The 15,033-nt window shown below is 52.7% G+C and overlaps 1 protein-coding gene across 6 annotated transcripts; it reads left to right on the top strand.

Annotated features, from left to right (window-relative positions):
* The first annotated feature begins 26 nt into the window (after positions 1-26).
* GGA2 (golgi associated, gamma adaptin ear containing, ARF binding protein 2) lies at positions 27-14,221 on the top strand. 6 transcript variants are annotated; one of them, XM_064153300.1, is made up of 17 exons: positions 27-168; positions 651-735; positions 1,398-1,473; positions 1,929-2,027; positions 4,776-4,899; positions 5,249-5,352; positions 5,951-6,031; positions 6,845-6,982; positions 7,822-7,903; positions 8,743-8,865; positions 9,119-9,286; positions 9,527-9,582; positions 9,832-10,010; positions 10,721-10,890; positions 12,064-12,236; positions 13,115-13,225; positions 13,805-14,221. In XM_064153300.1, the coding sequence occupies exons 1-17, from the start codon at positions 135-137 to the stop codon at positions 13,913-13,915; spliced, it is 1,914 nt and encodes a 637-aa protein (XP_064009370.1). In that variant the 5' UTR covers positions 27-134; the 3' UTR covers positions 13,916-14,221. The 6 variants fall into 6 exon arrangements, with proteins under 6 accessions (XP_064009370.1, XP_064009371.1, XP_064009369.1 ...); XM_064153301.1 differs by having other exon boundaries at positions 9,829-10,010; positions 12,067-12,236; XM_064153299.1 differs by having other exon boundaries at positions 9,829-10,010.
* Positions 14,222-15,033: the final 812 nt, after the last annotated feature.

The raw sequence follows: 15,033 nt of genomic DNA, 5'->3' as shown, positions 1-15,033 counted from the left end.
TTTGGGGAGGGGGGTGGACACTTTACCACGCCCACGGGTTTCAATTCCAGACCACAAAAACTCGGGTGGGAAGCCTACAGGGCTGAGAAGTGGCATGAGAAGAGTGGCAGAGGGTGGAAGAGAGCTGAGAGCCCATGGCTGGCAGTGAGGAGCTGGAGCTGTGGCTCAGTGAGTGGGGCTGGGGGTCAGGGGTGGCAAGGCTGCTGGCTCCAGAGCTGCTGGAAGTGGTTCCAGCTGGGTGGGCACTGGAGCAGCTTCAGCTCGGTAGGGAAGCCAAGAAAAGGTTTTACCCTCAATTCAGCTGTGCTTTGGGATGGGTTCCTGCAGCTGAAGGGCGAATTGTGCCTGTACTCCAGGACGGTTTGCAGTTTGATACTGGGAGAGCTGCCTGGGAATAATTGTGCTCTGTGCTAAAATTGCTGCTTATTGTCACTGCTGTTACTGCTTATTTTGTGCCCAGCTTTGACTTTCTGCACTCAGGACTCTGTTTTGGGGCAGATTTTAGCTGTTTCCTCCTCGTTCTGTGTTCTTCTGTTTCTGTCTCAGACAACAAGCCCTAAAGCAGCTGGTAGCAGAGTGAGGACTGGGTTGCTTCCTGCATTGTACTCCACCAAGGAGGGTTTTTTCTTTCTTTGTTTTTCCTGTGTAAGATAAAGCCACTGACCCAGGCGCCCCTGAGGAAAACTGGGAATTCATCCAGCAGTTCTGTGACCGGGTGAATGCCGACACAGAAGGGTAAGGCAGACAGATGGCTCTTTGTGTCTGGCTCCTGGCTTCTCTCGTGGCTGTAGCGGGAATGGGACCTGTGAGGAGCCTGGAGAGGCAGCTGGGAGGTGCTGGCTGGGCTCTGCTGCTCCCAGGAGCAGAGATAAGCTGCAAAGAGATGTATGTGGCAGAGGGTGGTGTGAGGAATGCGCTCCGGCATCCGTGCTGCAGCCTGCAGGTCCTGCCCTGCTGTGGGGTTCTGCAGGAAGCCCTGGGTGAGCTGCGAGTGGCCAAGGAGATCTCTGCTGGGACTTCCCCAGCTTCCAGCTGACACTGAGCTCTGGGGGAAGGAGCAGGAACTGATTAAGCAAATGAGCTGCCAAAGTTTAGGGACAGTCTCTAGAGCTGTGCCCCCCACCAGGAGCAGGCAGTGGACGAGCTTGGGCTGTGTGCCAGGCGTCCTGCAGAGAGCAGCTCACCCAGGGAGAGCCCCCCGCAGCTGACTCCTTCCCAGAGGACGTGGCTGGAGGCCAGAGCTGGGGTCAGTTCACCTCTCAGCCTTGCTGTGTGTGTGCCCCAGGCCAGGGCTCTGGCAGAGGAAGGATCTGGTGTAGCAGGCTTTGGGGCTGGCAGCTCTGTTGATCACTTTTCCTTGGGTACTGCTGCACTGACTTGCTTCTGCTGCTCCCCAGCCCATCGCTCGCACTGAGGCTGCTGGCACATAAAATCCAGTCCCCACAGGAGGTGGAAGCTCTCCATGCTCTGACAGTAAGTGCTTGCACCTGCCTGCAGAGGCAGCAGGGAGCTGGAGGTAGAGTTTGGGGGTGCAGGCAGTGGAGCTGCCACTTCTCTTTGATGTCGCTCCCTTTTAACGTTCCCTTGCAAAAGAAACACAGAAGACAGGCTACGAGGGAGGGAGGAACTGCTGCTGCTCCTCCTCACCTTGCACTGCTACGGTGTTTCAGTGCTCTGCAGCTCTTGCTGCTTGGCATCTGGTCCTACCACAGGGGCAGTGGCCTAAAAGTGGTGGGGAGAAAAGAGCAGATGGTCTTAAACATGCAGCTTAAGAAGGTGGAACAAAGGCAAAGACAAGTTCTTGCCCCTCAGCATTCTCATTGTCATGTGTTTGTGGCTGCAGCACCAGAGTCCTGCTTAGTGTCACAGTAGCAAAGGTATTAAAAGCTTGTGTGCACAGCCTCTGTTCAGTGTTGTCTTCTCTGCAGGTGCTAGAGACCTGTGTGAACAACTGTGGGGAGAGATTTCACCATGCAATGGCCAAGTTCAGGTTTCTGAATGAGCTGATTAAAGTGCTCTCCCCAAAGGTAGGTGGCTGTGGTGGCACAGACATTGCAGCTGGGGCACACTGCTGATTTCCTGATGGACATGAAAACTTGGAATGGGATCTCACCCAGAAGCAGGGCAGGAGTCATTCTGTGCCTCTTTCTGTGCACAGCTTTGTCCTTTGCTGGGAGAGCTGGGGACTCTAGAGGAGCTTGAAATTGTTCTTCTGATCCCTCAGCCTGTGGTCCTTTTGCCTTTGGTGACTTAGAGACCTTTGGTGGGGGAAGTGACAGAGGACAGAGGTCTCAGGAGCTGCCCAGAGCCTTTCCCATGTTTCTGTCCTCAAACTTTCATGCTTGGGCTGCTTTCCTTTCTGTCTCCTGCCAGAGGTTAGCATAGGTTTGGGTCCTGGCCACAGGGCAAGATCAGCTTCAGTGGTGTCAGCAAGAACCAGACTTCAGCAGTCCCTTTGTGGCCCTTGTTCTACCATCACCAGGCAGTTTGGCATTTGTGCAGCCTCTCTGGGTTTCTGCTGAGGTGTCCAGGAAGCCAGGCAGAGGACTCCAGACCCCAGGAGTAGCAGCCCCAGGAGGGGAGGCTGGAAAGGTTGTGCTGTGCTGATACTCACTGTAGATTCATGCTATATATTTGATACATTGACTCCTGCTCCATGCTGTGGAGCACTTGGCCTCAGAGAGCCAACAGTGCCTCTTGAGAAGAGAAGCAGCCATCAGCTTAATTTGAGGAGCTCAAAATGAACGTGCTGGCTCCCCAGGCAATGCCTCTCATGATGGCAAACGGAGCCCTGTTTGATCAGAGGCTGCCTGAGCTGCACCCATTGCTCCTCTCTGCAGGAAACAGCAGGTCTGGGACTTTCTTAACCCCTTTCTCAGCGGGTCAGGAATCGATTTCCCCTCCTGCACACATTAACCACTCCTGCAGGCTGCATTTTCCATGACATCACCTTGATAGCAGAGCTGCAAAAAGCTGGTTTCAGAGCAGTGTTTAAACAGCAGCAAACCCTCTCAGTGCAGCCTGGGTAAAGGTGTCTTGGTGAAGCAATGAAGTCTGAAGGATGTCTCACCAGAGTTTTGTTTGCTCTTTAAACAGGTTTCATTCCCTAAGTTTAAAATGCCTGACTTTGGAGGTCTGGGTGGGTTTTATTCTTCTTCCCACTCACTGCTCCTCTGAGCACATTAGTGAGATAAATCAGAACAGTCAGATGCTGAAGACAAGACAGGACAATCACTTTGGCTTCTTGTGGTGCTGAGTTTTCATTTCCCCAGTTCTGGCTGGGGCAGTACTGCTGTATGCAGTATGGGTGGTGACAGGAAGTGTTCACAGCCAAGCACTGAGCTGTCTGCCCTGAAACAGAGCAAACCTGCTCTGGATTTTGGATTCAGTGACTGATCTGGGACATGGAGCTGCTGGAGCAGAACCATAGGAAGCCACAAAGATGATCAGAAGCTGGAGACCTTCCTGTGGGGACAGGCTGGGAGTGTTGAGACTGTTCAATCTGGAGAAGAGACAGCTCCAGGGAGACCCTAGAGCAGCCTTCCAGTACCTGAAGGGGCTGCAGGAGAGTAGGAGGGACTTTTGGCAAGGGCTGGGAATGACAGGACAGGGGACAACGGCTTTGAGCTGGAAGAGGGGAGATTGAGACTGGAGAAGTCCCAGTTTGAGGCCATGAGCAACCCAGGACCAGAGGACAGAAATGACTCTTACTCCTTCTGAAGAGTAAGAATGAAGATCCTGCACACCAACTGGAAGTTTAAAGGGAGACTGTGTTTACAGAAGCATATATACAAAAGGCAATCAGGTAGAATGAGTACATCCCAGAGAGGCTGTGGAGTCTCCTTCTCTGGAGCCTTTCAAGGCCTGTCTGGATGCATTCCTCTGTGACCTAAGCTAGATTTGCATGGTCCTGCTCTGGCAGGGGGGGTTGGACTTGATGATCTCTTTGGGTCCCTTCCAACCCCTAACAGCCTGTGATCCACAAGCTAAGCTATCAGACTAAATACATCTAGAATCCTCCACCCCTTCCACCCTCAGCAGGCTCAAAACTCCCTGCCAGCCAGGAGCTGCCTCCCTCACACAGACCATGAGATAAGAAAGGGATGCTGCTCTTCCCAGAGACAAGAAGTGAAGGGAGGAAAGGCAGGGAGGAGAAGGGAGGGATATCAGCCAGGCACTGCCTTATAAGCTATGATAGAATAACAATATTGCAATATCCTGGGATGACCAAGTCCAGCCCCTGGGACAGGACTTTGTCCCTATACTTTTCTTAAGGGGCCTGGGACCCCCTCAAACTACCACAGGAGATAAGGAAGAAATTCTTTCCAGTGAGGGTGGTGAAACACTGGAACAGGTTGCCCAGAGAGGCTGTGGATGCCTCCTCCCTGGGGGTTTTGAAGGCCAGGTTAGATGAGGCCATGAGCAACCTGGGCTAGTGGAGGTGTTCCTGCCCATGCAGGGGCTTGGAACTGGATGATCTTTAAGGCCCCTTCCAACCCACACCATTCTGTGACTCTTTGAATCACAGAAGGTTTGAAATGGGTTCAGTCAGGTTGTCATTGCACAGTTCTGTCACTGTCCCCCAGCACTCCCTGTCTGTAAAGCCCCAGCCAGACACAGCTGACAGCTCTGAGCAAAGCGTTAGGAGTCTGTTACTTGTTCTCTGCACACATCCAGCCTGGGGCCAGACCCAGCTGCTCTACCTGGCACTAATCCTTTGGATTCCATATTTTTTGCCTTGCTTTCCCTTTTTGTTTGACTTTTTTTTTCCTCAGTACTATGGGACCTGGTCTTCAGAGCAAGTCAAGTCGAGGGTGACAGCAGTGGTGTTCAGTTGGACAGTCTGGTTTCCTCAGGAAGTGAAAATCCAGGATGCTTATCAGATGCTGAAGAAACAAGGTTTGGTTCTGTTATTTCAGTTTCCCTTTTAGCTCTGCCAGTCACAGGATTTCAGACCACAGATAGCTGCCCTCTGGTTTGTGACTCAGCTCTCTCCATAAAATGCTGTGTGAGGATCAGAGAACAGGGCCACCCTCACAGGGCTGTCTGGGGACTTCAGGGTGGATGGAGCTGTTTGAAAACAGCCTTACAGGGGCAGAGCCCAGGCTGGCCTCATGGCCCCTTTTCTCACAGAGTTCTCCTCTGCTCCACAGGGAAAAGGTGCAGGACAAACTTAGGGTGATCTCTGCCCTGTGAGGGATGGGTTCAGGGGGACCCTAAGCCAAATTTTCCATCCATTTCATTCCAGGGATTGTAAAAGAAGACCCCAAATTGCCAGAAGACAAAATTTTACCTCCCCCTTCTCCAAGACCTCAGAATTCTGTTTTTGACACAGATGAAGAGAAATCCAAGGTAAAACTCAGGGTCTTCATGTCCACTGCTCCCCACTCTCTGACCTGTGCTGCTGAGAACACAGCTCAGGTGGGTCTGTGGAGCTCTTGCTGGTTCAGAGAGGGTATCTTCAAGGAGGGACTGGATGAGGCACTCGGTGCCATGGTCTAGTTGGCTGGGTGATAGGTTGGACTGAATGATCTTGGAGGTCTCTTACAACCTGGTTGATTCTATAAATAATGCCTCAGGTGGGTCTGGGGAGCTCTTACTGGGTTATCTTCAGAAAGCTGCCATCACTTCCTGCTGCACAACAGCCAGAGAGTTCTTTGATGCCCTGTCAGAAAGTTTTGCCTAGCAAAAAGTGCAGCTTTTCTACAGAAACCCATCAGTGACAGCAAAGCTCTCCCAAGGGGTCTGACAGAGATGCTGCAGAGCCAGAGAGGCCCAAACAAAGCATGCAGACAGCTGTGGGAAGCAGCAGTGTAACCTGGATTGGGCCAGTGTGTTTCCAGGACTGTGACCCCAGTGGGTGTCTCTTAGTGTCTGGTCTATGTGCTGTGTACCCGGGGACAGTGCTGCAGACCTCTGCTCGCTGCTGGCTGATGCTCTTCCCCCACAGCTTCTAGCAAGGCTCCTGAAGAGCAACAACTCAGAAGACCTGCAAGCTGCCAACTGCCTGATCAAGAGCATGGTTCAAGAGGTAGGAGCCCCAGAGGTCAGAACCTGTGTTTGCAGCCAGGCAGAGGAGAGGGAGTTGGCAATTCCATTTTTGACAGGGAGGCCTCTGTAGTGAACCCCCACAGTGCTGTCATCTTACTGGTATCAAAGGGACCAGCCAGAGGGAATCGTGGATTCTCACAGTGATTTGTCCCAGGTGAAGTGTTTGAGATGCCCAAGAGGAGGGATGGCTTTCAGTGCTGCTTATTCCAGCCTTGGTTTGCTTCCCTAAAACTTGCCATTGCCAGGAAGAGGGAGCATGTGCACCAGGGGCTGTGTGGTGGGGCACCCCCACGGGAGTGGCAGCCTGGCTGCAGTGCTGAGAGCTTCCAGAAGAAAACTCAGTTCTCAGGTGGGGAACAGCCCCATCTGCACAGAGCTGCCTCTTCTCCTGCTGTGGCCACCTGCCCTCTGAGAGGTCACCCCAGTTCCTGCACAGCCAGGAGGTCTGGCCTGGTTTGGTGAAATCCCTGCCTTTGTTTGGAAAGTGTTGTTCTGTGCAGCAGAGCCACCAGTTCCCAGCTCTGATCTGAGTATTAGTCCTGCCTGTGGTGCACCTGCACCCTGCCCAGGGTGCCCTGAGAAGGGAGGGAGGCTTCCATCTCCTCCCTTGGCAGGCTGCTGTGGTGCAGCCCTGATCCTGGGGCATTTGTAGCTGTGCTGCCTTCTGTCTCTGCTTGCAATGAGATTGGAGGGGAAAGGAGATCCACCAACAAGTGTGCCCCAGAGTGCCCCTGCCAGGCAAGGGCTGCATCAGCCAAATCCTCATCTACTCTTCCTTCATTTCTCATCGAAGGAACAAGAGAAGGCAGCCAAGGTGTCCAGAAGAGCAAGCACCATCAAGGAGGTTTCTGAGAAGGTTCAGTGCATGGGGGAGTTTCTGGAAGCCCACAGGACACAGGAGTTATCCAAGCCTGACCAGGAGGCCCTCCAGGTGAATGCGCTGCTTCTTGCAGAAGAGGTTCTTCTGCCTATGACTGGGAGGACCCAGGGCAACAGAATTCAGGGGACAGTTTCTGACCAAGTTATCTGCTCCTCTGGTAGGGAAAGTGCTCTTCCTCCAACAGAGGCATTCCCTTGGGTCCAGGCTGGGTTAGGTGGGTGTGATGGGATCTGACCAGAAAAGCTCAAAACTGTGGATTCTTCAGCTTTTGATCACAAGGGTTTCCATGATTGCCCTTTTTGTGCCCAGAGTTCCCTGTTCTGCTGCTATCAGTGAGTTAGGAAATGTTGGATGTCACCAGCAGGGCTGTCAGGGCAGCTCTGTGGCCTCCAAACACCTGAAACTTCATGGCAGTTTGGAGTTAGCTGCTGCTGTAGATGGAAGAGACCTGACTTTCAGACTGAAAAAAATGCTGCCTCTCTGCCTCCTCCCTTCCTCAAACACAAAGGAGAGAGCTGGAAGCAGCTTGGAATTGGTTGCAATGCTTCCCTCTGAGTGCTGTGAGGGAGCTATTAACTCCTGGCTGCTTTTCCTTTTAACCTGAGTCATTTATTTCACAGGGCTCTGTCTCATAGCTGTGTGTGTACACAGGGGCTGATCACTGAGGAGACACCAGCAAAGCCTCTTTGTTCCACTGCCTGCCCTCCAGGCCACTGTGGGTCTCTGAGAGTGCAGTAGCAGGCAGCAGTGGCATCCTTTGTGTGAACTTGGGCAGAAAGTGCATCTTCCTCTTCTGGGGGTGGCTTTTCTCAGAGCTGATCATGGGGACAGGGAAGGATGGGAATTCCTGTGATCTCCTGAGCCATCATGTGAAACCTTTCCTTCCACAGACTCTGCTCCAGCACGGTGAGAAGCTCAGGCCACTGCTCTTCCGCCTCGCCAGTGAAGCAGTCGATGATGATGAGGCTCTAGGTAAAAGCCAGCACTGCCCTTGGACTTCTCTGGGGTCAGTTTCTGCCTTTGCTTTGACAAGTGGAGTGTGCCCTTCCACTTGAGCTCCTGGCACTCTGCTGGCAAAGCTCCCAGCTGAGGTGTTCTCCTGAGCTTGGGGAATTCTGGTGCTCAGAAAGCTGAAGAGTTTCAAGGTATCTTCTCTCTCTTCTCTTCTCTCTCTTATTTGTTGTTTTTTCTCTTTCTTTTTCTTCCTCCCCCCCCTCCCCCTTCTCTCTCTTTTTTTTTTTTTCTTTTTTGGAGGCTTTCCTTCTACAGATATTGACATTCTCCCTGTCTATCAACACAGAAGGGAGAAAATCCTTTGAATTTCTTATGTGATATATTTAGGAGGGTCAGCAGCAGAACCTTTGGATTCCAGTTGTGAAACATAGCTCTTCCCAGAGGACTGCATTTCAGTCTTGGTTTAAGCAGCTGACTGAAGCGATGCTTTGCTGAATAAACCAATAACCCCAAGGGCTCAGCTGTGCCTCAGACCTTCTGTTCAGCAAGGGTTCTTCATCTGGGGGGGAAGGGGGCTGGATTACAGACCAAGCACATTCAGAAAGCTCGTGGAGAACAACTAAGTATGTAAGAGATGGAAGGAGCTGAAGGGCTCAGAGACAGGATCAGAGCTCAAAGGGACTTGGAGAAAGCCTGAAATCAGCAGATGTGCAAAAATGAACAAATAGGCAGTCTGAGGCAGGCTGCTCCATCAGACTTTGCTCCAGGCAGCTCTAGATGCACTGTGCTGTCCTCAGGAGCACTGAGGAGAGTGGAGCTGACTCTTGTGTCACAACTAATGGACTTCTGTCTTACAGCTGAGGTTCTGCAGGCCAGTGATGAGCTCGCACAGGCACTCAGGTGCTGTAGGCAACTTGTAGCCAGCCAGGAAAATGATGGTGGTGGAGGAGCTTCGGCCACCAGCTCTGCTGATGCACCAGGTCAGGAGCATCCTGCAGCATTCTGCTCCTCCAGGTCGTGAGTGGGGTCTGGAGGGGAAGAGCTGCCCAGGGTGTAAATGCACAGACACTCCTGTAAGGCAGGGAAGCTGGCACATAACCACCATTTGCTTCTACATGGGGCTGGCAGAAAATGCTCCTGGAGTTCTTCACCTGCTTGTCCTCTGGGGGTGCCCGTGCCCATAGGCACACTGCCCCTTCCAGGAGGGCTCTCACCTCTCCGTTCTTTCCAAAGCACTGAAGGCAGTCCCACGGCGCACGAAGAGCTACACACTGATCGACTTCTCTGAACTGGAGGGGACATCCCTGTGTCCTACAGCCCAGACTGGGAGCAGAGCCACCACCGCCCGCCACAGCAGCACCAGCTCTGTCTGCCTGCTCCAGGAGCAGCTCCAGGCCTTAGGTTTGTAGCTGCAGTGTCCCCCTTGCTGCTGGGGTTTGTGGTGGTTAACACAGATAGCAGAACTTGGGATCTAATGTTGGTCCTTGGAGAAAAGAGGCCCTTGGCAGCCACTGCTGCTCAGTGATGTGGTTTCCTCGTGGTGTTAGGATGCAGTCAGACTGCTGCTGGACACAGAGGAAGAGCCCATGGCAAACCCTTCTTTTCTGTAACTGATCTGTGGCTTTTTGATATCCTTCTTAGGTCTCAGCAACTCTCCTGTTGCACAGAAACCATGCCCGGATTTTGGCTCAGTAGAGGTGAGTGATCCTCATCTACTTTAGTGCAAAAGCTGCAAATCAGATGTGAGTCTTGACCTGGCTTTCTGGGGAAGCACTTTTGACTCTACTGTCTTCTGAAGGGAAGCTGGGACCCTCCTGCTTTGCAATGAACTTCTTGTGCAGTCTGCATCCAGACTAAACATTTGTGTCTCTACTTCAAGCAGTGTTGGTAACCCAAAGATCCTGTTCAGTGGAGCAGGTCTGACTTTTGCTATTGTTATCCAGCAGGAACCAGAAGTGTCTCACTTTTTTGAGGCTGCTGTCCACAATGGATATGGTGCTGCTCCAAGTGCTGTTCAGACACTGGGACTGCAGGAGGGCTGGGAAGAGAGCTCTCCGCAGAGGAGTGAGCTTCAGAGCCTGGCTGATCAGCTCTCTCCACCATCCCAGACCAAGCCACTGTCCTTGTAAGCAAAGTGCACCACACAGCCTGGCTTTGCAGATGAGGAATTCTGTTTTACAGCAGAGATTCAGGGAAAACTTTCAGCTCCAGCTGGCTGCTGAGGGAAACTGTCCAGCCAGACATCAGCTCTTGGGCAGCAGCTAGGCTCCTGTTAATTGCACCATGTGGAATTGACCTTCCAAGGGTCAGGAATGTGGTGAGACAAATCCCAGAGCTCAGTGACAAGGCAGTCTTGAGCTAAAGGAACAAAGCCCTTACAGTCAGGTCTTTTCATACCCTGTAACTCAGAAAATGCTTTCCCAGCTTTCTTCAGCCTGTGGCAGTAGTTTCCAGGCCTTCAGTGGAAGCCTAACAGGTTGTGAAACCAATACTTCAGAGCAGGTGCCCATTACTCAGTCTGCCACAACCGAAGCCAGGAAGGTGATAGCAGAGTCCCAGCTCCCTGCATTGTCTTTGTGCTAGAATTTACTCTAACCTCAGTAACTGAAGCTCGAGAGTCTGTTCATAAGGAAGGGAGACTTCCAAATCCTTCAAACAGTCTGTCCTAAAGCTGAAACAGCAGCTTCTTCCATGTGAAACAGAGAGAGTTTTCAAGTTTCTCAGGAGCTTTAGACCAGACAGCTGAGCAACAGGGACCACAGACACAACAAAGCATGGTATAAACCACATCAGCTCCCCAGTTAATGCAAGCTTTCTACATGTTTCTCTTTCCAGGGATTTGTCAGCAGCGAAATTGCCCTTTCCAGCTCTTCCAGACAGGTCAAAGGCAGATACTTCATCCTCCAGCCTAGGCTCCAAGCTGAAGCCTGCTGCCTCTTTGCATCCAGCCTCTCACAGTGCTTCTCTGGAAAACCTTTTTGTCCCTTTAATTTCAATTACACTGAGTAAGTGTGTGCTGGCTAACTGGAATATTGCAATGAGAAAAATCAGAATCTAGGCTGAGAAAAGTGGTGATGTCTACTTCACTCGTAGGTTTGCTGAGATGTGTAACAGCAAGGACACAAACACGGAGAAGACAGTCTGTCTGTTGGTGTCTGTGTTTTCTGCCTGGGCTTCTGCCATTCTGCTTGGATCTGTGTAACCCAACTCATCATTCTGCTTCTACCCCCCCTTGCCGATCCTTCCAGCTCACCCTGCATGTAGAGCAGATTCTGGGATAAGAGTGAGGGGTGGAAAGAAGGTGGAAGGGTGGTTGGAAGCCCCTCCTGGCCATTTCTGGAAGGGGTATTGTGTTCCTGTATTACATTTCTGTATATAGCTGTAAATACTTGCAATGTACTGTAAATATCTGCTTGTATAATTGTGCTAAGATGTGGATATAAAGCTTTATTCCTTACCTTCCAGCTGGCTGAGTCTAGTCTGGGTGAATTCATTGTGTGGGGAGGTGGGTAACTCTCAAACCATCATAAAGGGTAATGATTTCTGCTTACTGGAGGCTTACTACAGCAGAGGAGCAAGCCAAAGTGGCCTCATGCTGTGTGAGATGATTGGAGAAAACCCTACAAAGGACTCGATGTGTTTAAGAGTTTGAGCTAGGGATGGTGCTGTGGAAGTGTCTTTGTCCTCCATGCTCAGCACTTAGGTGCTTCCTGCCCTGCCTCAGAGCAGGACAAGGATCCTATTAGGAGGACTGCAGAGCCTCAACTGTTGCTCCTTTGGGAAGAAGGCAGAGGCATTTTGACCTCACTCTTCTGCTGTCAGTCTCTAAAGTGAAGGACTGGAAGAGTTGGATGGAGATAGCCAGGGTGGGTTCACCAGGCAGTGGTGATGAGAGGCTGTCTTGTGTGTGCTGAAGAGCTGTATTTGACTTTGCTCCTTGTATCTGGGTTGGATTCATAGCTGACATCTGTCTGGCTTTTAAGATCTGAGCTGCTAGTCTCACCACCTCTGCTGAAGAGACTCCTTTCTCTGCCTTTCGGAGGCTTTGTGCTGCTGGGCCTGTGGGTGTGCTGGGGGAAGCAAAAGCTCTTTGTGTTTGCATTTTGCTGTCCCTTATCTTGCCCTCAGAAGGGAGGGGGAGTGCCATGTGGTGTCTCTGATGCTCCTCTTGTCTCCAGCAGGCAGGATCTGCCCTCTTACTGTGTATGACAGGAATGGGTTCAAGGCCATGCTCCACTTCTCCAGAGACCCAGCTCCTGGCCGCCCCGACGTGCTGGTGATGGTGCTCTCTATGCTGAGCACAGCAGCTCAGCCAATCCAGGACATAGTGTTCCAGGCTGCAGTCCCTGAGGTGAGAGGCCTGTGATGAGTAAATGACACTGCTCAGGGGTGTTGTGAGGAGAAGGGTCACCACTTCCTGCTCAGGATTTGCCCTGCTCATTGGAAACTGCATGCCTTTCTTCCTCTGAACGGTGAACCTGGTGTGTGCCAGATGCCTGTTTCACAGAGTGTGTCCCTGGCCTTGTGACATACAAAGAGGCCTCCAGATGTGGTGCTTTAGCCTCCTGGGTAAGGCCCTCCTGCCTCTACTGTGCAGCATGGGATGGTGGCTCTAGGAAGACCTGAAGCACATCTAGAGAAGGACAGCAAAACTGGTGATGGGTCTGGAGAACAGGCCTGGTGAGGAGTAGCTGAGGGAACTGGGGATGTTTAGTGTGGAGGAGGAGTGAGAGGAGACCTCATTGCCCTCTACAACTCCCTGAAAGGAGGTAGGAGCCAGGTGGGGTTGGTCTTCTCCCTAGTCTCAGGTGACAGAAGGAGAGGCAATGGTCTGAAACTGTCAGAAAGTTTAGGCTGGAGACTGGAAACAATTTCTCTCCTGCAGGAGTAATCAGGGATTGGAACACAGGCTGCCTAGGGAGGTGGTGGAGTCACCTTCCCTGGAGGGGGTTCAAGAAATCTGTGGCCCTTGCACTTGATGACATGGTTTAAGGTCCACAGTGTTGTTGGGTTGAACACTGGAGTTGATCTTGGAGGGCTTTTCCAACCCAAACCATTCTGTGATCATATAACCATGATCTGCCTCCAGGAGCAGGCTGCGAAAGGCACAGTCCTCATGGAATGCCAGCAGCTGCCTGACCTCTCTTTGGCCAGCTCTGCTAATACCCACAGTTACCCACAGTTCTTCTTCAGCCTGGACCAAGAAGTACTGCTCTTGTTTTCTTTCAGCCCATGAAAATCAAGCTGCAGCCAGCATCGGGCTCTGCTCTGCCAGCCTTCAGCCCCTTGCTCCCACCTGCCCTGCTCTCCCAGGTCCTGCTGCTCGCCAATCCGCACAAGGTCTGCATGGTGCTGGAGTCTGCTGGGGGGTGCTGGAGGGGCACTGCAGTGAGTGGGTGTTGGTGTGAAAGAGAGAGTGCTTTTAGTGGGGAGGTGAACAGCAGGGATAAGAGGAGCCTGAGCTCTGCTGGGAAGATGTTTTTCCCACTGCAACAGAGTGAGCTGTTGCTGGAGGGACCTGCACAGTCCTGCTTCAGCCCACCTGTAGAGCTGGCTCCTGATGGCCACTGTAACTGCAGGTGTTTGCAGCTGGTGGAACATGAGGCGACCCAAGGCCCAAGGGATGGGTGGCAGCCCTGCCGTATTGGTCAATCATGGTGAGACTGGAGACGAAGTGTAAGGACTCCTCTGTTGCTGAGAAGGTTGTCCAGGCCTAAGTTGCCAAGCATGCTCTTGCAAAGGTCTCCAGTTGCTCCTGGCTCTTACAAAGACTCTGTGCAGAGTTTCTGCACAGCTGAAACATTTCTTTCCCCTTTCAGAGGGTGATTCACTGCAGCAAGGCTGCGAAGGGGAGAGGCTGAAATGGCCCAGGAATCAGCAGCCATGATGAGTCCTTGTCTCTTCTCCCTTCTCTCCCAGGATCCCATCCGACTGAGGTACCAGCTGGCATTCACACAGGGCCTGCAGCCCTTCAGCGAGGTGGGAGAGGTGACCAGCTTCCCAGAAGCAGAGCTCTGGGGCAGAAGCTGAAGTTCAGCAGGCTTGGACACTCTCATCATACCTCAGTGGTGGAGGGGAAAGAGGAACTGTGCTGGCCTGGACTCCACTGTCACTCTTTTCCTCGGGATCTGCTATCTCCTTCCCTTCCCGGGGTGCCATCTCCTCCTTCCTTTGGTTTCTGCACAGGTGTCAGGCAGAAGGCATCTCAACAGGGCTGCTCTCCCATGGCCTCCCTGTAGCTGACTCTGCTTCCTCCTTCCACATCTTTCCTACTGCTTTCTTGGCCATTTTTTCCTCTCCCATTAAATCTTCTTGAATTAAAAAACCCCAAACCTACACCAGCAGTCAGCCCTCACAGAAATCTGCTTGGATACAGGGCAAGCTCTTCCAGGGGCCCACCCCCCTGCTTTCTCTGGGTCTCTTAGGGGGAGAGCAAGGCCAGGAGTTAGGCTAGCAGCCTGGGAGTTGGGTTTACAATGAAAGGCACAAAGTGAAGAGAGAAAGCAGGGGGAGGGCTGCAGGACCAGTCTCTGAGAAAGTGCCCCTGCGGGTCCCCAGCTCATCCCTGGGCAAACCCCACAGCGCACCGGGCACGGGGTTCTTCCCTCGGGCTCTGCAGGGCTTGGCATGGTGCTGGAGAGTTTCTCGTCCTCAAAGTCACCTCTTGCGCGTGAGCTGGATGCCTTCGGTGGCCACAGGACTCTAAAGCTGTTCCGAGACCTGACTTGGATAGCCTTGAGCTAAACTTTTGTGCTTCCAGATGCCGCGGAGGGTGAGAACTGAGCTACTTTATTGCTTGGTGTCACCGGAGCAGGCCCACTGAGCCATGAGGGGGGGGGGGGGGTGTCTGGTCCTTCTCAGGTGCAGTGGAGTCCCGTAGGACCTTCTGCGATCTCTTCCTCTCGGCTCCAGAGCTCACTTCAGTGCGAGTTTGCCCCGTCCGGCTTCACTCGATCGCAGTTCGCACATGCCGCCGAGGCCTTTAAACCGGCTTGGCGGTCAGGCTGCTCCAGAAGGAACTCGGGTCTGCGTTCCGCGGGGCCAGCCGAGCCTTCCCGCCGCCACCGGCCCTGCCCAGTCACGGCCCGCAGCGCCGGGGTCTGTCCCACCCGCACAGCGACCGACCGTGAGCGCCGCGGCGCAGGGGC

This window comes from Pogoniulus pusillus, chromosome 13, assembly GCF_015220805.1.
Source record: "Pogoniulus pusillus isolate bPogPus1 chromosome 13, bPogPus1.pri, whole genome shotgun sequence".
Classification (NCBI taxonomy): Eukaryota; Metazoa; Chordata; class Aves; order Piciformes; family Lybiidae; genus Pogoniulus; species Pogoniulus pusillus.
This window is presented reverse-complemented; position numbering and strand designations above follow the sequence as displayed.

What these genes read in the sequence shown, in the direction of transcription:
- GGA2 (XM_064153299.1), top strand. Translation starts at nt 135, where the DNA reads ATGGCTGGCAGTGAGGAGCTGGAGCTGTGGCTCA. An exon ending in CGATGATGATGAGGCTCTAG is followed by an intron (nt 7,904 to 8,742) that starts GTAAAAGCCAGC and finishes TCTGTCTTACAG; the next exon opens with CTGAGGTTCTGCAGGCCAGT. An exon ending in CAGCTCTGCTGATGCACCAG is followed by an intron (nt 8,866 to 9,118) that starts GTCAGGAGCATC and finishes TTCTTTCCAAAG; the next exon opens with CACTGAAGGCAGTCCCACGG.